Source organism: Oncorhynchus nerka, unplaced genomic scaffold (assembly GCF_034236695.1).
Source record: "Oncorhynchus nerka isolate Pitt River unplaced genomic scaffold, Oner_Uvic_2.0 unplaced_scaffold_1183, whole genome shotgun sequence".
NCBI lineage: Eukaryota > Metazoa > Chordata > Actinopteri > Salmoniformes > Salmonidae > Oncorhynchus > Oncorhynchus nerka.
In genome coordinates this window covers 1-19,272 of record NW_027040148.1, presented here as the reverse complement: position 1 = coordinate 19,272, position 19,272 = coordinate 1, and the positions used below count along the sequence as shown (strand labels likewise).

General features: G+C 46.8%; 1 protein-coding gene across 1 annotated transcript; it reads left to right on the top strand.

Moving 5' to 3' along the window:
- Window positions 1–1,689: 1,689 nt before the first annotated feature.
- LOC115120256 (transcription initiation factor TFIID subunit 2) lies at window positions 1,690–18,165 on the top strand. The gene is made up of 11 exons (XM_065015985.1): window positions 1,690–2,181; window positions 2,322–2,376; window positions 3,153–3,313; window positions 4,554–4,672; window positions 5,018–5,159; window positions 5,484–5,715; window positions 9,657–9,841; window positions 10,633–10,746; window positions 11,883–11,982; window positions 16,661–16,746; window positions 17,997–18,165. Exons 1-11 carry the CDS (start codon window positions 2,117–2,119, stop codon window positions 18,142–18,144), a joined length of 1,407 nt encoding a protein of 468 aa, XP_064872057.1. The 5' UTR covers window positions 1,690–2,116; the 3' UTR covers window positions 18,145–18,165.
- Window positions 18,166–19,272: the final 1,107 nt, after the last annotated feature.

Below are 19,272 nucleotides of genomic sequence, written 5' to 3'. Positions count from 1 at the left end.
ATAAGGTTAGCAGTGTGGTTTAGGTTAGGGTTAGGTATAAGGTTAGCAGTGTGGTTTAGGTTAGGGTTAGGTATAAGGTTAGCAGTTGTGGTTTAGGTTAGGGTTAGGTATAAGGTTAGCAGTGTGGTTTAGGTTAGGGTTAGGTATAAGGTTAGCAGTTGTGGTTTAGTGTGGTTTAGGGGTTAGGTATAAGGTTAGCAGTGTGGTTTAGGTTAGGGTTAGGTATAAGATTGGTTTAGTAGGGTTGGTTTAGTGTGGTTAGGGTTAGGTATAAGGTTAGCAGTGTGGTTTAGGTTAGGGTTAGGTATAAGGTTAGCAGTGTGGTTTAGGTTAGGGTTGGGTATAAGGTTAGCAGTGTGGTTTAGGTTAGGGTTAGGTATAAGATTAGCAGTGTGGTTTAGGTTAGGGTTAGGTATAAGGTTAGCAGTGTGGTTTAGGTTAGGGTTAGGTATAAGATTAGCAGTGTGGTTTAGGTTAGGGTTGGGTATAAGGTTAGCAGTGTGGTTTAGGTTAGGGTTAGGTATAAGATTAGCAGTGTGGTTTAGGTTAGGGTTGGGTATAAGGTTAGCAGTGTGGTTTAGGTTAGGGTTAGGTATAAGGTTAGCAGTGTGGTTTAGGTTAGGGTTAGGTATAAGGTTATGTGGTTTAGGTTAGCAGTGTGGTTTAGGTTAGGGTTAGGTATAAGGTTAGCAGTGTGGTTTAGGTTAGGGTTAGGTATAAGGTTAGCAGTGTGGTTTAGGTTAGTGTGGGTTAGGTATAAGGTTAGCAGTGTGGTTTAGGTTAGGGTTAGGTATAAGGTTAGCAGTGTGGTTTAGGTTAGGGTTAGGTATAAGGTTAGCAGTGTGGTTTAGGTTAGGTATAAGGTTAGCAGTGTGGTTTAGGTTAGGGTTAGGTATAAGGTTAGCAGTGTGGTTTAGGTTAGGGTTAGGTATAAGGTTAGCAGTGTGGTTTAGGTTAGGGTTAGGTATAAGGTTAGCAGTGTGGTTTAGGTTATGGTTAGGTATAAGGTTAGCAGTGTGGTTAGGGTTAGGTATAAGGTTAGCAGTGTGGTTTAGGTTAGGGTTAGGTATAAGGTTAGCAGTGTGGTTTAGGTTTAGGTATAAGGTTAGCAGTGTGGTTTAGGTTAGGGTTAGGTATAAGGTCAGCAGTGTGGTTAGGGTTAGGTATAAGGTTAGCAGTGTGGTTTAGGTTAGGGTTAGGTATAAGGTTAGCAGTGTGGTTTAGGTTAGGGTTAGGTATAAGGTTAGCAGTGTGGTTTAGGTTAGGGTTGGGTATAAGGTTAGCAGTGTGGTTTAGGTTAGGGTTGGTTTTAAAATCTAATTTTAAGAAGTTACAAACAAGTAACCTAGTGATTAGAGCGTTGAACTAGTAACCGAAAGGTTGCAAGATCTATTCCCGAGCTGACAAGGTAAAAAATCTGTCATTCTGCCCCTGAACAAGGCATAACTGTTCCTAGGCTGTCATTGAAAGTAAGAATTTGTTCTTAACTGACTTGCCTGGTTAAATAAAGATACAATTAAAATAAATTAAAAAGTTAAATTGTCGAAATTTGGGTTGGGGTTTACGACTTTGTGTATTTGGTACGTCGTGACGACCGCTCAACAATCACAACACTTCGAAGAGTAAAGTGTAATGGATTTTACACTCCAGTCCAGCTGGTGGCGGTAATGCGCCTTTTGGTTGTCAACCACCATTTTAAAATCACAACATGAAGAAGAAGAACTTTGAGCTGTGGTTCAGACGGAGAGGATATAGTTTAATGTTTTTGGAGCTCAACATTGACAAAAATGCTCATTTGAAACCGAAATGATTCTTGCAAAGCTGAATGATAGTCTTTGGTAGCGTGCATATCTGGAAAAGGTGTTTGAGACACTGATAGCATTGCACAGATAGCCGGTGGGGAAGAATGGCTGGAAGTGTTGTGTTAACTGGCTAACGTTAGCACTAGCTAGCTAAATCGCCACATTCGCTGCGCATGAACTCATTGCATTGGGATTTATTAGGACTGGAAATATATATATATATTTTTGTGGATACAGGAAGAACCTTCCAGTCCACACGACCATCGCGTCAAACCCGTAGTTCACGAACATGATTAAATTCATATACAGTATCAATGCATGAAGTCAAGATGAACAGGAAGAAGGACAAGGGATTTGAGAGCCCGCGGCCTTTTAAATTATAAGTCTTTTCTATTACCTTTGGCTTAGTTAGCTTTGCACACACGTTTGTCCTTAAGTTATTACTTGGCACAGTATATAATACTGTAGCGCCGTTATTCCTCAGTGTGTTAACCTGTTATGTCATGTTTATTCCCACACGACTCACCAGGTTGTCTGCATCAACAACATCAACTTCCAAAGAAAGTCTGTGATTGTAAGTATATCGTAGTAAATATATTCGTTAACTATATTTCCCCCAAGTACCCGCAATAAAATGCTAGTTATATCCCTGTTGTATCTGTAGAACCTAGCTGTAGGCTATATCCCCGTTGTTGTATCTGTAGAACCTAGCTGTAGGCTATATCCCTGTTGTTGTATCTGTAGAACCTAGTTGTAGACTATATCCCCGTTGTTGTATCTGTAGAACCTAGTTGTAGACTATATCCCCGTTGTTGTATCTGTAGAACCTAGCTGTAGGCTATATCCCTGTTGTTGTATCTGTAGAACCTAGTTGTAGACTATATCCCCGTTGTTGTATCTGTAGAACCTAGTTGTAGACTATATCCCCGTTGTTGTATCTGTAGAACCTAGCTGTAGGCTATATCCATGTTGTATCTGTAGAACCTAGCTGTACACTATATCCCCGTTGTATCTGTAGAACCTAGCTGTAGGCTATATCCATGTTGTATCTGTAGAACCTAGCTGTAGGCTATATCCCTGTTGTATCTGTAGAACCTAGCTGTACACTATATCCCCGTTGTATCTGTAGAACCTAGCTGTAGGCTATATCCCTGTTGTATCTGTAGAACCTAGCTGTAGGCTATATCCCTGTTGTATCTGTAGAACCTAGCCACATGACTGAGAACCAAACATATTTCTACTGCGAGACATTGAAAACAACAGTATAAATATGTGGTCTTAGTCATTTGGCCGTGTAGAACCAGTCTAGTTTCTCATCCATGTCAACGGGGACACCCCTCTATTTGACAGGGCTTTGTGGAGCTGACCATCTTCCCAACTGTGGTCAACCTGAACCGGATCAAACTCAACAGCAAGCAGTGCAGGATCTACAGGGTCCGAGTCAACGACCTCGAAGCACCATTCATTTACAATGACCCTACTCTAGAGGTCTGCCACCACGAGTCCAAGCAGTAAGTCCTCATACACACACAGTCTAGTATTCATAACTCTCCATGAAGGAAACAGAAAACAACAGTACTTCTCCATCCTCCAGTACATCTCCAACAGTACATCTCCATCCTCAGTACATCTCCAACAGTACATCTCCATCCTCCAGTACATCTCCAACAGTACATCTCCATCCTCCAGTACATCTCCATCCTCCAGTACATCTCCATCCTCCAGTACATCTCCAACAGTACATCTCCATCCTCAGTACATCTCCAACAGTACTTCTCCATCCTCCAATACATCTCCATCCTCCAGTACTTCTCCATCCTCCAGTACATCTCCATCCTCCAGTACATCTCCATCCTCCAGTACATCTCCATCCTCCAGTACATCTCCATCCTCCAGTACATCTCCATCCTCCAGTACATCTCCATCCTCCAGTACATCTCTATCCTCCAGTACATCTCTATCCTCCAGTACATCTCCATCCTCCAGTACTTCTCCATCCTCCAGTACTTCTCCATCCTCCAGTACATCTCCAACAGTACATCTCCATCCTCCAGTACATCTCTATCCTCCAGTACATCTCTATCCTCCAGTACATCTCCAACAGTACATCTCCATCCTCAGTACATCTCCAACAGTACATCTCCATCCTCAGTACATCTCCAACAGTACATCTCCATCCTCCAGTACATCTCCAACAGTACATCTCCATCCTCCAGTACTTCTCCATCCTCCAGTACATCTCCATCCTCCAGTACTTCTCCATCCTCCAGTACATCTCCATCCTCCAGTACATCTCCATCCTCCAGTACATCTCTATCCTCCAGTACATCTCTATCCTCCAGTACATCTCTATCCTCCAGTACATCTCCATCCTCCAGTACATCTCCATCCTCCAGTACTTCTCCATCCTCCAGTACATCTCCAACAGTACATCTCCATCCTCCAGTACATCTCCATCCTCCAGTACATCTCCATCCTCCCAATATTCTCCTTGGTTCTTTTTGATGTTTTCACAAGAAACAATGACTGGTATGTGTGGTTGTTCTATCTACCTTAGTGGAAGGCACACTAAGTTGCTCTGGATAAGAGTTCCTGCTGAATGACATAAATGTGTGTGAAGTTGAGTGAGGAGGACAGGAGGAATCAAGGAGAAGACTTGAGATTCACCCCCTTGTATTACACAACTACTTTCAGAACACTGTCCTGCAGTAAGTCCTCACCTCCTCCTCCTCTCTGCCCTGTCCCTTGCAGGAGGAACCTGAACTATTTCTCCAGTGCCTACACAGCAGCAGTCAGTGCTGTGGACCCAGATGCAGGACACGGCGAGCTGGTCATCAAAGTCCCCTCGGAGCTGTGGAAGCAAGGAGATGGTAAATACAGAACCTCGTCTTGTTCCAGTCAAATGTTGTCTCTGAATTGGGTTCATCTACGTTATGACCTTCTTTGGTGAATGACTGACCTCCGTTGCATCTGACTTGAGTCTTGGGACTTGGGACTTGAGTCTCGGGTCTGTAGTTTGAATATAAAGGTTCAAGGCGTATTCTGATAGCCCGGTTGGTCCTCGATCTGTTTATATAGTACCAACACACCTGGAACCAGGCTAATGTCCTGCAATGCTCTTAGCTTAATGCATAGCATCAGGAAGCTTTAAAGTATTGTTTATGTACAATTGAACTTAGTGCCCTGTAAATAAATGACTGTTTCTATGTCTTCAGAGATGAATGTGCTGAAGGTGTACATAGAGTTCTCTCTGGACCAGCCTAAAGGAGGCCTTCACTTTGTGGTGCCTGACGTAGAGGGGAGCATGGCTGAGAGAGGAGCACACGTCTTCTCCTTCGGATACCAGAACTCCACAAGGTGGGGAGGGAGACATTGATTGATGTCATATTGAGATGGCTGGCCTAGTGTCTCTCTCTGTCATTCTCTCTCTCTTTCTCCCTCTCTCTTTCTCCTCTATCTTCTCTTTCTCTATGTCATTCTCTCTCTCTCCCTGTTCTGTCTCTCCCTGTTCTCTGTCTCTGTCATTCTCTCTCTACTTTCTCTCTGTCATTCTCTCTACTCTCTCGCTTTCTTTCCCTCTCATTCTCCTCTATGTAATACTATCAGATATGTTGTCACAAGCCTCATCCTTCCTTGCTCCTTGACTACCTACACTCTGGTCCACCGGCCTTCCTCTCCCAGGTTCTGGTTCCCCTGTGTGGACTCGTACTCTGAGCTGTGCACCTGGAAGCTGGAGTTCACAGTGGATGCATCTATGGTAGCTGTGTCCTGTGGGGACTTGGTAGAGACTGTCTATACCCATGACATGAGGAAGAAGACCTTCCACTACGTCCTCCCCATCCCCACCGCCGCCTCCAACATCTCACTGTCTGTCGGGCCCTTTGAGATCCTGGTCGACCCCTACATGCATGAGGTACTGTGTGTGTGGAAAAGCATTGCATAGAAACCCAGCATTACCCATCACAATGTATTTAGTAGATGCCCGTAGAGTAGTGTGTTCTGAAAGGAGAATGGATTTAGTAGAAGCCAGTAGGGTGTTCTGAAAGGAGAATGGATATAGTAGAAGCCAGTAGTGTGTTCTGAAAGGAGAATGGATTTAGTAGAAGCCAGTAGGATGTTCTGAAAGGAGAATGGATATAGTAGAAGCCAGTAGGGTGTTCTGAAAGGAGAATGGATATAGTAGAAGCCAGTAGTGTGTTCTGAAAGGAGAGTGGATTTAGTAGAAGCCAGTAGGGTGTTCTGAAAGGAGAGTGGATTTAGTAGAAGCCAGTAGTGTGTTCTGAATGGATTTAGTAGAAGCCAGTAGGGTGTTATGAAAGTAGAATGGATTTAGTAGAAGCCAGTAGTGTGTTCTGAAAGGAGAGTGGATTTAGTAGAAGCCAGTAGGGTGTTCTGAAAGGAGAGTGGATTTAGTAGAAGCCAGTAGGGTGTTCTGAATGGATTTAGTAGAAGCCAGTAGGGTGTTCTGAAAGGAGAGTGGATTTAGTAGAAGCCGGTAGGGTGTTCTGAATGGAGAATGGATTTAGTAGGAGCCAGTAGGGTGTTCTGAAAGGAGAATGGATTTAGTAGAAGCCAGTAGTGTGTTCTGAAAGGAGAGTGGATTTAGTAGAAGCCAGTAGGGTGTTCTGAATGGATTTAGTAGAAGCCAGTAGGGTGTTCTGAAAGGAGAGTGGATTTAGTAGAAGCCGGTAGGGTGTTCTGAATGGAGAATGGATTTAGTAGGAGCCAGTAGGGTGTTCTGAAAGGAGAATGGATTTAGTAGAAGCCAGTAGGGTGTTCTGAATGGATTTAGTAGAAGCCAGTAGGGTGTTCTGAATGGATTTAGTAGAAGCCAGTAGGGTGTTCTGAATGGATTTAGTAGAAGCCAGTAGGGTGTTCTGAAAGGAGAATGGATTTAGTAGAAGCCAGTAGGGTGTTCTGAAAGGAGAATGGATTTAGTAGAAGCCAGTAGGGTGTTCTGAAAGGAGAATGGATTTAGTAGAAGCCAGTAGGGTGTTCTGAATGGATTTAGTAGAAGCCAGTAGTATGTTCTGAAAGGAGAATGGATTTAGTAGAAGCCAGTAGTGTGTTCTGAAAGGAGAGTGGATTTAGTAGAAGCCAGTAGGGTGTTCTGAAAGGAGAATGGATTTAGTAGAAGCCAGTAGGGTGTTCTGAATTTAGTAGAAGCCAGTAGGGTGTTCTGAATGGATTTAGTAGAAGCCAGTAGGGTGTTCTGAAAGGAGAATGGATTTAGTAGAAGCCAGTAGGGTGTTCTAAGGAATGGATTTAGTAGAAGCCAGTAGGGTGTTCTGAAAGGAGAATGGATTTAGAAGAAGCCAGTAGGGTGTTCTGGTGGATTTAGTAGAAGCCAGTAGGGTGTTCTGAAAGGAGAATGGATTTAGTAGAAGCCAGTAGGGTGTTCTGAAAGGAGAATGGATTTAGTAGAAGCCAGTAGGGTGTTCTGAAAGGAGAATGGATTTAGTAGAAGCCAGTAGGGTGTTCTGAAAGGAGAATGGATTTAGTAGAAGCCAGTAGGGTGTTCTGAAAGGAGAATGGATTTAGTAGAAGCCAGTAATGGATTTAGTAGAAGCCAGTAGGGTGTTCTGAATGGATTTAGTAGAAGCCAGTAGTATGTTCTGAAAGGAGAATGGATTTAGTAGAAGCCAGTAGTGTGTTCTGAAAGGAGAGTGGATTTAGTAGAAGCCAGTAGGGTGTTCTGAAAGGAGAATGGATTTAGTAGAAGCCAGTAGGGTGTTCTGAATGGATTTAGTAGAAGCCAGTAGGGTGTTCTGAATGGATTTAGTAGAAGCCAGTAGGGTGTTCTGAAAGGAGAATGGATTTAGTAGAAGCCAGTAGGGTGTTCTGAAAGGAGAGTGGATTTAGTAGAAGCCAGTAGTGTGTTCTGAATGGATTTAGTAGAAGCCAGTAGGGTGTTATGAAAGGAGAATGGATTTAGTAGAAGCCAGTAGGGTGTTCTGAAAGGATAATGGATTTAGTAGAAGCCAGTAGGGTGTTCTGAAAGGAGAATGGATTTAGTAGAAGCCAGTAGGGTGTTCTGAAAGGATAATGGATTTAGTAGAAGCCAGTAGGGTGTTCTGAAAGGAGAATGGATTTAGTAGAAGCCAGTAGAGTGTTCTGAAAGGAGAAGGGATTTAGTAGAAGCCAGTAGGGTGTTCTGAAAGGAGAATGGATTTAGTAGAAGCCAGTAGGGTGTTGTGAAAGGAGAATGGATTTAGTAGGAGCCAGTAGGGTGTTCTGAAAGGAAAATGGATTTAGTAGAAGCCAGTAGGATGTTCTGAATGGATTTAGTAGAAGCCAGTAGGGTGTTCTGAATGGATTTAGTAGAAGCCAGTAGGATGTTCTGAATGGATTTAGTAGAAGCCAGTAGGGTGTTCTGAAAGGAGAATGGATTTAGTAGAAGCCAGTAGGGTGTTCTGAATGGATTTAGTAGAAGCCAGTAAGTAGGGTGTTCTGAATGGATTTAGTAGAAGCCAGTAGGGTGTTCTGAATGGATTTAGTAGAAGCCAGTAAGTAGGGTGTTCTGAATGGAGAATGGATTTAGTAGAAGCCAGTAGGGTGTTCTGAATGGATTTAGTAGAAGCCAGTAAGTAGGGTGTTCTGAATGGATTTAGTAGAAGCCAGTAGGGTGTTCTGAATGGATTTAGTAGAAGCCAGTAGGGTGTTCTGAATGGATTTACTAGAAGCCAGTAGGGTGTTCTGAAAGGAGAATGGATTTAGTAGAAGCCCGTAGAGGCAGGCAACCATGTTGGGTAAAATATGTTGACATATTTACACTGAGTGTACAAAACATTAGGAACACCTTCGTCGGGGCATGGACTCTACAAGGTGTTGAAAGCGTTCCACAGGGATGCTGGCCCATGTTGACTCCAATGCTTCCCACAGTTGTGTCAAATTGGCTGGATGTCCTTTGGGTGGTGGACCATTCTTGATCCACACGGGAAACTGTTGTGTGTCTGAAAAACCCAGCAGCGTTGCAGTTCTTGACACAAACCGGTGCGCCTGGCACCTACTACCATACCCGGTTCAAAGGCACTGACATCTTTTGTCTTACCCTTTCACCCTCTGAATGACACACACACAATCCATTCACCTGGTCAGTCTATGTCATGGAACTAGCAGGTGTTCTTAATGTTTTGTCCACTCAGTGTGTATTTAAGCAGATTTCCTTTCCACCTACGACCACTAGGTGGAGAATGACTCATTATACTGTGTAAGTTGAAGCAGCGTCAAGGATGTGTGAATCAGTCTGGGAAACTCGGCGTGCGATGCTGACATATTGTCCAAGATGGTTTCTCTTCAAATATACATTTGGATAGAATAGAATACAACAGCAACAGAATAAGTGTATCCCCCCCGCCTCGTCGGGTAACCTAGGAGCTCGTCGGTAACCTAGGAGCTCGTCGGTAACCTAGGAGCTCGTCTGTAACCTAGGAGCTCGTCGGTAACCTAGGAGCTCGTCGGTAACCTAGGAGCTCGTCGGTAACCTAGGAGCTCGTCTGTAACCTAGGAGCTCGTCGGTAACCTAGGAGCTCGTCTGTAACCTAGGAGCTCGTCGGTAACCTAGGAGCTCGTCGGTAACCTAGGAGCTCGTCGGTAACCTAGGAGCTCGTCGGTAACCTAGGAGCTCGTCCGTGTTATTTGGATTTGTTTCCTAAGAACAGCGTGGTAACTGTGGGTTCTTATCCAGATTTCTAGAAGTCTGGTACAGAGAGATTATTGAAATTCTATTTCATCATCGTATTCAGTACCAGGCAGAAATTGAGCAAAGCTTTGGCATAGCTGAGAGTGTCTCAGAGGGAACCTCTGTAGTGTTGCTGCGTTGACACCTGTTAAAGATATTTCCCCTTTCCCCAGGTCACCCACTTCTGTTTACCCCAGCTCCTGCCCCTGTTGAAGCACTCCATGTCCTACCTGCATGAGATCTTTGAGTTCTACGAGGAGATCCTGACCTGTCGATATCCTTACTCCTGCTTCAAGACTGTGTTTGTGGACGAGGCCTACGTCCAGGTGTCTTCCTACGCGTCCATGAGCATCTTCAGGTGGCTACAGTCTCTTGTGTCTAGTCCTGATGCCGTTCTTTATGTGGCTTTTACTCTCCCATCAACAACACATTTTTACTTTAGAACGATGTTTCACAACGTTTGGATATTTACATTGTATTGTGGAAACTTCTCACTGTTTGTTTGTTTTAACGTTTTACATTTTCCACGAGTTTGTCACTGAAAATATTTCGTTTGGGAGGTCCAATTAAATTCTGATTTATTACGTCAATATTAACTCGGTTAAGACCTGCACCTCAGGTGCTTTTGCAGTTTCCCTCGGTGACAAAGAACAGCTTTCCTCAACCATTCACTTCTCGCTTTCACTTTTCATAATGCTGACTTGTTTTGGCACAAGTCAAACTGAACATGGTTTTTCTTCTCCCTCACCCCCTCTCGCTTATCCCGCTCTCTCTCGCCCGTCTCTCTCTCTTCCCCTCTCCCTTATCCTGCTCTCTCTCGCCCGTCTCTCTCTCTTCCCCTCTCCCTTATCCCGCTCTCTCTCGCCCGTCTCTCTCTCTTCCCCTCTCCCTTATCCCGCTCTCTCTCGCCCGTCTCTCTCTCTTCCCCTCTCCCTTATCCCGCTCTCTCTCGCCCGTCTCTCTCTCTTCCCCGTCTCTCTCTCTTCCCCTCTCCCTTATCCCTCTCTCTCTCTCGCCCGTCTCTCTCTCTTCCCCTCTCCCTTATCCCGCTCTCTCTCGCCCGTCTCTCTCTCTTCCCCTCTCCCTTATCCCTCTCTCTCTCTCTCGCCCATCTCTCTCCCTTACCCGTCTCTTCCTCTCTCCTCTCAGTACTAATCTGCTCCACAGTGCCATGATCATAGACCAGACCCCCCTGACCAGACAGTGTTTAGCTCAGGCCCTGGCCCAGCAGTTCTTTGGCTGCTTCATCTCCAGGATGTCCTGGTGAGTAACGTACTGAGTAATACCTGATGGAATATAGTGGAGGGGTGGAGCGGCCTACAGACACCACACACACACACTCTCTCACACACACACACACTCTCTCACACACACTCTCTCACACACACACACTCTCTCACACACACACTCTCTCACACACACACGTCAAACGTAAGAAGCACTCCTGGTTCAACCTAGGAGCTCGTCGGTGACCTATGAGCTCGTCGGTGACCTATGAGCTCGTCGGTGACCTATGAGCTCGTCGGTGACCTAGGAGCTCGTCGGTGACCTAGGAGCTCGTCGGTAACCTAGGAGCTCGTCGGTAACCTAGGAGCTCGTCGGTGTTATTTGGATTTGTTTCCTAAGAACAGCGTGGTAACTGTGGGTTCTTATCCAGATTTCTAGAAGTCTGGTACAGAGAGATTATTGAAATTCTATTTCATCATCGTATTCAGTACCAGGCATAAATTGAGCAAAGCTTTGGCATAGCTGAGAGTGTCTCAGTATGATGAATCTGTGTATGTGTTTGGCAACGTGTCTACAGCTGGGGGGGGGGGCAAAAGTGCTGCTGCTGTCAGTTGGGGAGGCTGAGGTTTCACAACGTCTTCAAAGGATCACTGCAAACAATGGACCCCCTGTCTCATTAAGTGTTTAAAACTGAGTCAGATGTGGAAGCTCCACTTAGTCTTATTTAATTTTTCTTGTAGAAAAAGCCCCAGTTGTGTAAGACCTCGGAGAAGTCGAACAGGCCTTTCTCTTTTTGATACGAAAGACCCGTCACCTGCTTGCAATTCATCTTGTGGTGTCATTTCTTTTCAAGCCTGTAATTGAAGTCAGATTGTTTTCTGAAACTGCGCTCGTATCCAGCTTGTAAAGAGAGGTTTAGCACTTTCTGTGTGTTACAGATTTTCACATGATTTCATCTCATTACATGAAGCTACGGCCAGTATTCATTAAATTAGTCTAAAACCACCATGGTTGAAGAAAGTATATTGTTTCTCTCTCTCTCTCTCTCTGTGTGTGTGTGTGTGCGTGCAATAAAAGGTAAGTTAGTAAATGTCTGCCAAACTGGTTAAAATGAAGTCATTGTGTGTCGTCTGGCCAATCGCCTTACCTGTTGTCTGGTCTGTGTTCTGTAGGGCTGATGAGTGGGTGCTGAAGGGGATCTCTGGCTACATCTATGGTCTGTACCTGAAGAAGACCTTTGGAGTGAACCAGTACCGCCATTGGATCAAAGAGGTAGGGGGTGGAACCAGTACCTCCATTGGGTCAAAGAGGTAGGGGGTGGAACCAGTACCGCCATTGGATCAAAGAGGTAGGGGGTGGAACCAGTACCTCCACTGGATCAGAGAGGTAGGGGGTGGAAACAGTACCTCCACTGGATCAGAGAGGTAGGGGGTGGAACCAGTACCTCCACTGGATCAAAGAGGTAGGGGGTGGAACCAGTACCTCCACTGGATCAGAGAGGTAGGGGGTGGAACCAGTACCTCCACTGGATCAAAGAGGTAGGGGTGGAACCAGTACCTCCACTGGATTAGAGAGGTAGGGGGTGGAACCAGTACCTCCACTGGATCAAAGAGGTAGGGGGTGGAACCAGTACCTCCATTGGATCAAAGAGGTAGGGGTGGAACCAGTACCTCCACTGGATCAGAGAGGTAGGGGGTGGAACCAGTACCTCCACTGGATCAGAGAGGTAGGGGGTGGAACCAGTACCTCCACTGGATCAAAGAGGTAGGGGGTGGAACCAGTACCTCCACTGGATTAGAGAGGTAGGGGGTGGAACCAGTACCTCCACTGGGTCAAAGAGGTAGGGAGTGGAACCAGTACCTCCACTGGATCAAAGAGGTAGGGGGTGGAACCAGTACCTCCACTGGATCAAAGAGGTAGGGGGTGGAACCAGTACCTCCACTGGATCAAAGAGGTAGGGAGTGGAACCAGTACCTCCACTGGATCAAAGAGGTAAGGGGTGGAACCAGTACCTCCACTGGATCAAAGAGGTAGGGGATGGAACCAGTACCTCCACTGGATTAGAGAGGTAGGGGGTGTAACCAGTACCTCCACTGGATCAAAGAGGTAGGGGGTGGAACCAGTACCTCAACTGGATCAAAGAGGTAGGGGGTGGAACCAGTACCTCCACTGGATCAAAGAGGTAGGGAGTGGAACCAGTACCTCCACTGGATCAAAGAGGTAAGGGGTGGAACCAGTACCTCCACTGGATCAAAGAGGTAGGGGATGGAACCAGTACCTCCACTGGATTAGAGAGGTAGGGGGTGTAACCAGTACCTCCACTGGATCAAAGAGGTAGGGGGTGTAACCAGTACCTCAACTGGGTCAAAGAGGTAGGGAGTGGAACCAGTACCTTCACTGGATCAAAGAGGTAGGGGGTGGAACCAGTACCTCCACTGGATTAGAGAGGTAGGGGGTGGAACCAGTACCTCCACTGGATTAAAGAGGTAGGGGGTGGAACCAGTACCTCCACTGGATCAAAGAGGTAGGGGGTGGAACCAGTACCTCCACTGGATCAGAGGTAGGGAGTGGAACCAGTACCTCCACTGGATTAGAGAGGTAGGGAGTGGAACCAGTACCTCCACTGGATTAGAGAGGTAGGGGGTGGAACCAGTACCTCCACTGGATTAGAGAGGTAGGGGGTGGAACCAGTACCTCCACTGGATTAGAGAGGTAGGGGGTGGAACCAGTACCTCCACTGGATCAGAGAGGTAGGGGGTGGAACCAGTACCTCCACTGGATCAGAGAGGTAGGGGTGGAACCAGTACCTCCACTGGATCAAAGAGGTAGGGGGTGGAACCAGTACCTCCACTGGATCAGAGAGGTAGGGGGTGGAACCAGTACCTCCACTGAATTAGAGAGGTAGGGGGTGGAACCAGTACCTCCACTGGATCAGAGAGGTAGGGGGTGGAACCAGTACCTCCACTGGATCAGAGAGGTAGGGGGTGGAACCAGTACCTCCACTGGATCAAAGAGGTAGGGGGTGGAACCAGTACCTCCACTGGATCAGAGAGGTAGGGGGTGGAACCAGTACCTCCACTGGATTAGAGAGGTAGGGGGTGGAACCAGTACCTCCACTGGATCAAAGAGGTAGGGGGTGGAACCAGTACCGCCATTGGATCAAAGAGGTAGGGGGTGGAACCAGTACCGCCATTGGATCAGAGAGGTAGGGGGTGGAAACAGTACCTCCACTGGATTAGAGAGGTAGGGGGTGGAACCAGTACCTCCATTGGATCAAAGAGGTAGGGGGTGGAACCAGTACCTCCACTGGATCAGAGAGGTAGGGGGTGGAAACAGTACCTCCACTGGATTAGAGAGGTAGGGGGTGGAACCAGTACCTCCACTGGGTCAGAGAGGTAGGGGGTGGAACCAGTACCTCCACTGGGTCAGAGAGGTAGGGGGTGGAACCAGTACCTCCACTGGATCAGAGAGGTAGGGGGTGGAACCAGTACCTCAACTGGGTCAAAGAGGTAGGGAGTGGAACCAGTACCTCCACTGGATCAAAGAGGTAGGGGGTGGAACCAGTACCTCCACTGGATCAAAGAGGTAGGGGGTGGATCCAGTACCTCCACTGGATCAAAGAGGTAGGGAGTGGAACCAGTACCTCCACTGGATCAAAGAGGTAAGGGGTGGAACCAGTACCTCCACTGGATCAAAGAGGTAGGGGATGGAACCAGTACCTCCACTGGATTAGAGAGGTAGGGGGTGTAACCAGTACCTCCACTGGATCAAAGAGGTAGGGGGTGGAACCAGTACCTCAACTGGATCAAAGAGGTAGGGGGTGGAACCAGTACCTCCACTGGATCAAAGAGGTAGGGAGTGGAACCAGTACCTCCACTGGATCAAAGAGGTAAGGGGTGGAACCAGTACCTCCACTGGATCAAAGAGGTAGGGGATGGAACCAGACTCCACTGGATTAGAGAGGTGGTGTAACCAGTACCTCCACTGGATCAAAGAGGTAGGGGTGTAACCAGTACCTCAACTGGGTCAAAGAGGTAAAGTGGAACCAGTACCTTCACTGGATCAAAGAGGTAGGGGTGGAACCAGTACCTCCACTGGATTAGAGAGGTAGGGGTGGAACCAGTACCTCCACTGGATTAAGAGGTAGGGGTGGAACCAGTACCTCCACTGGATCAAAGAGGTAGGGGTGGAACCAGTACCTCCACTGGATCAGAGGTAGGGTGGAACCAGTGGTCTCCACTGGATTAGAAATAGGGAGTGGAACCAGTACCTCCACTGGATTAGAGAGGTAGGGGGTGGAACCAGTACCTCCACTGGATTAGAGAGGTAGGGGGTGGAACCAGTACCTCCACTGGATTAGAGAGGTAGGGGGTGGAACCAGTACCTCCACTGGATCAGAGAGGTAGGGGGTGGAACCAGTACCTCCACTGGATCAGAGAGGTAGGGGGTGGAACCAGTACCTCCACAGGGGTGGAACCAGTACCTCCACTGGATCACTGGTACCTCCAAATTAGAGAGGTAGGGAGTGGAACCAGTACCTCCCTGGATTATGCTGGTGCCCCACTGGGAGGTAGGGGGGTGGAACCAGTACCTCCACTGGTAGGGATTACCTCCACTGGGTCAGAGAGGTAGGGGTGGTCCCTCCACTGGGTCAAAATAAACACATGGACTAAATTGGTACCTACTGGGTCAGAGAGGTAGGGAGTGGAACCAGTACCTCCACTGGGTCAGAAGGTAAGTGGAACATGACTCCACTGGGTCAGAGAGGTAGGGAGTGGAACCAGCTCCACTGGGTAGGTAGGGGTGGATTCTGCTAGTGCAAATAAACACATGGCCGTGATTGGGGTAGGGCTGGTCCCATTCTGCTAAATAAAACATGAGATAGGTGGTCCCACTGGAACACATGACATTGGTTATGCTGGTCCCACTGCTAAATAAACACATGACTATATTGGTTATGCTGGTCCCATTCTGCTCAAAATAAACACATACTACTATATTGGTTATGCTGGTCCCACTGCTAAATGGTCACATGACTATATTGGTTATGCTGGTCCCACTGGTCAAAATAAACACAGTTACACTACTATATTGGTTATGCTGGTCCCACTGCTAAAATAAACACATGACTATATTGGTTATGCTGGTCCCATACTATCTGCCAAAAAAAACACATGACTATATTGGATGCTGGTAAAATAAACACATGACTATGTCCCATTCTGCTAAATAAACACATGGTTATGCTGGTCCTAAACACATGACTAAAATAAACACATTACTATATTGGTTATGCTGGTCCCACTGCTAAATAATGCTGGTCCCACTGCTAAAATAAACACATGACTATATTGGTTATGCTGGTCCCACTGCTAAAATAAACACATGACTATATTGGTTATGCTGGTCCCATTCTGCTAAATAAACACATGACTATATTGGTTATGCTGGTCCCATTCTGCTAAAATAAACACATGACTATATTGGTTATGCTGGTCCCACTGCTAAAATAAACACATTACTATATTGGTTATGCTGGTCCCATTCTGCTAAATGAACACATGACTATATTGGTTATGCTGGTCCCACTGCTAAAATAAACACATTACTATATTGGTTATGCTGGTCCCACTGCTAAAATAAACACATTACTATATTGGTTATGCTGGTCCCATTCTGCTAAATGCTAAAATAAACACATGACTATATTGGTTATGCTGGTCCCATTCTGCTAAAATAAACACATTACTATATTGGTTATGCTGGTCCCATTCTGCTAAATGAACACATGACTATATTGGTTATGCTGGTCCCATTCTGCTAAATAAACACATGACTATATTGGTTATGCTGGTCCCATTCTGCTAAATGAACACATGACTATATTGGTTATGCTGGTCCCATTCTGCCAAATAAACACATTACTATATAAAGTGTGGTTTTCCCTCAGGAACTGGACAAGATGGTGGAGTACGAGCTGAAGATGGGAGGAGTTCTCTTACACCCGACCTTCGGTGGAGGCAAAGACAAGGACAAGTGAGAGCAGCTCCCTGTTGGTTGGAATGGTCATTTAACATGGCTGATGTATTGCATGAGAACCACCTACTTTCAGTGTCAACACACTTTGATATGTGGCTCCAATGAGGCTGATGTATCTGTTTTAAACTGGGTGGTTCGACCCCTGAATGCTGATTGGCTGACCCGTATCCCCCCGGGTTTGACAAAACGTGTGTTTTTACTGCTCTAATTATGTTGCTGTCCAGTTTATAACAGCAATAAGGCACCTCGGTGGTTTGTGGTATATGGACAATATACCACGGCTGTGTCCAGGCTCTCCGCGATGCGTTGTGGTCAAGAGCAGCCCTTAGCCGTGGTATATTGGCCGTATACCACACCCCCTCGTGCCTTATTGCTTAAATAACCTCTTACTTTCGGTGTCAACACACTTTGATTTGTGGCTCCAATGCGGCTGATGAATGTGTTGTCTGTTCTACCAGTCGAAAACCACCTAGTAGCAAGTAAATGACAGGTTAGACATTCCTGTTGCTACTGCTGTTGAGGGTGTTGGTTTACAAACCTGTATCTCTCACAGAGAAGTGGTGTTCTAGTTTTAATTAAAAACGTATATGCCGATGTAAAGATTTCCAACGCTGTCTGAGAGTAAAACAACAAGTGAAGAGTGGAGTTTATTCATTCCAGCCCAATAAACCGCTGGCACCGTCTCAAGTGTTTGTCATAAATCAGACCTCTTTCTCTCGCTCCTTGAGTGGGCTTGGAGAGCTATCGACACGTTATGCCAACACTTACGCCTGTCTGTGTACCGCCTGTCAATGACTTGGCTAGTAACTTCACGTTGTAGTTTATCTTAAAGTTGCTACAGTTTACAAGCTGAGGAGAAGGAGGGAAGATGGAATGAGTTGTTGTTGAGAAGTAGATTTTCTTTTCTGATTTTAATCCCCCCCCCTCTCATCTCTCTCTTTCTCCCTCCCTCCCCCTTCTCATCTCTCTTTCTCCTCATCCCTCTCTCTCCTCTCTCTCTCCCTCCCCCCTCTCATCTCTCTTTCTCCTCATCCCTCACTCTCTCCTCTCTCTCTCCTCTCTTTCTCCCTCTCTCCCTCCCCCTTCTCATCTCTTTCTTTCTCCCTCCCTCCCCCTTCTCATCTCTCTTTCTCCTCATCCCTCCCTCTCTCCTCTCTCTCCTCTCTTTCTCCCTACTCTCCCTCTCATCTCACCTTTCTCCTCATCCCTCACTCCCCCTCCCTCCCTCTTGTCTCTCCCTCTCTTAGCCCTACCCCTCACCTCCACTTCTCCATCAAGCACCCTCACACCCTGTCCTGGAAGTACTATAAGATGTTCCAGTGTAAAGCCCACCTGGTCATGAGGCTCATTGAGAACAGGATCAGCATGGAGTTCATGCTGCAGGTGAGCGATTAAAAAAAACAACCAATTTAATAATCCATCCATCATCTAGTATGCAGGCTGGTTCTGGTAAACATCTGGCCACACGTGAAGTCTAGTTGTTTAAACACTAATACCTGCAGGGGTTCAACACTGGAGTTTATTATTACTACACTACAATGCAGAGTCTGGGTCATTCCAGTTCAACTACTACTTTCATGGAGGAAAGCATTTTCAATCCTCAAATCATCCGATCCCAGCACTCCATCATGTCCCAGCACTCCATCATGTCCCAGCACTCCATCAGATCCCAGCACTCCATCATATCCCAGCACTCCATCATGTCCCAGCACTCCATCATACCCCAGCACTCCATCATGTCCCAGCACTCCATCAGACCCCAGCACTCCATCAGATCCCAGCACTCCTTTAGATCCCAGCACTCCATCAGATCCCATCACTCCATCATCCATCCCAGCACTCCATCATCCATCCCAGCACTCCATCATATCCCAGCACTCCATCATATCCCAGCACTCCATCAGATCCCAGCACTCCATCATCCCATCACTCCATCAGCACTCCATCAGCATCCCAGCACTCCATCATGATCCCAGCACTCCATCCATCCCAGCACTCCATCATCCATCCCAGCACTCCATCAGATCCAGCACTCCATCAGATCAGCACTCATCAGATCCCAGCACTCCATCAGACTCCATCAGATCCCAGCACTCCATCAGATCCCAGCACTCCATCTCCATCCATATCCCATCCCAGCCCAGCACTCCATCCATCAGATCCCAGCACTCCATCAGACCCCAGCACTCATCCCAGCACTCCCAGCACTCCCAGCATCCATGATCCCAGCACTCCATCAGATCTCAGCACTCCATCAGATCCCAGCACTCATCATCAGCACTCCCAGATCCCAGCACTCCATCAGATCCCAGCACTCCATCAGACCCTCAGCACTCCATCCCAGCACTCCATCAGCACTCCATCAGCACTCCATCATATCCCAGCACTCCATCAGCACTCCATCCCAGCACTCCATCAGATCCCAGCACTCCATCAGATCCCAGCACTCCATCAGATCCCAGCACTCCCAGCACTCCATCAGCACTCCATCCCAGCACTCCATCAGATCCCAGCACTCCATCA

Coding starts and splice junctions, on each gene's coding strand:
- LOC115120256 (XM_065015985.1), top strand. CDS start 2,117: ATGCATGAAGTCAAGATGAACAGGAAGAAGGACAAGGGATTTGAGAGC. Junction 10,747..11,882: donor TTCATCTCCAGGATGTCCTG/GTGAGTAACGTA, acceptor TGTGTTCTGTAG/GGCTGATGAGTGGGTGCTGA. Junction 16,747..17,996: donor GGAGGCAAAGACAAGGACAA/GTGAGAGCAGCT, acceptor TCCCTCTCTTAG/CCCTACCCCTCACCTCCACT.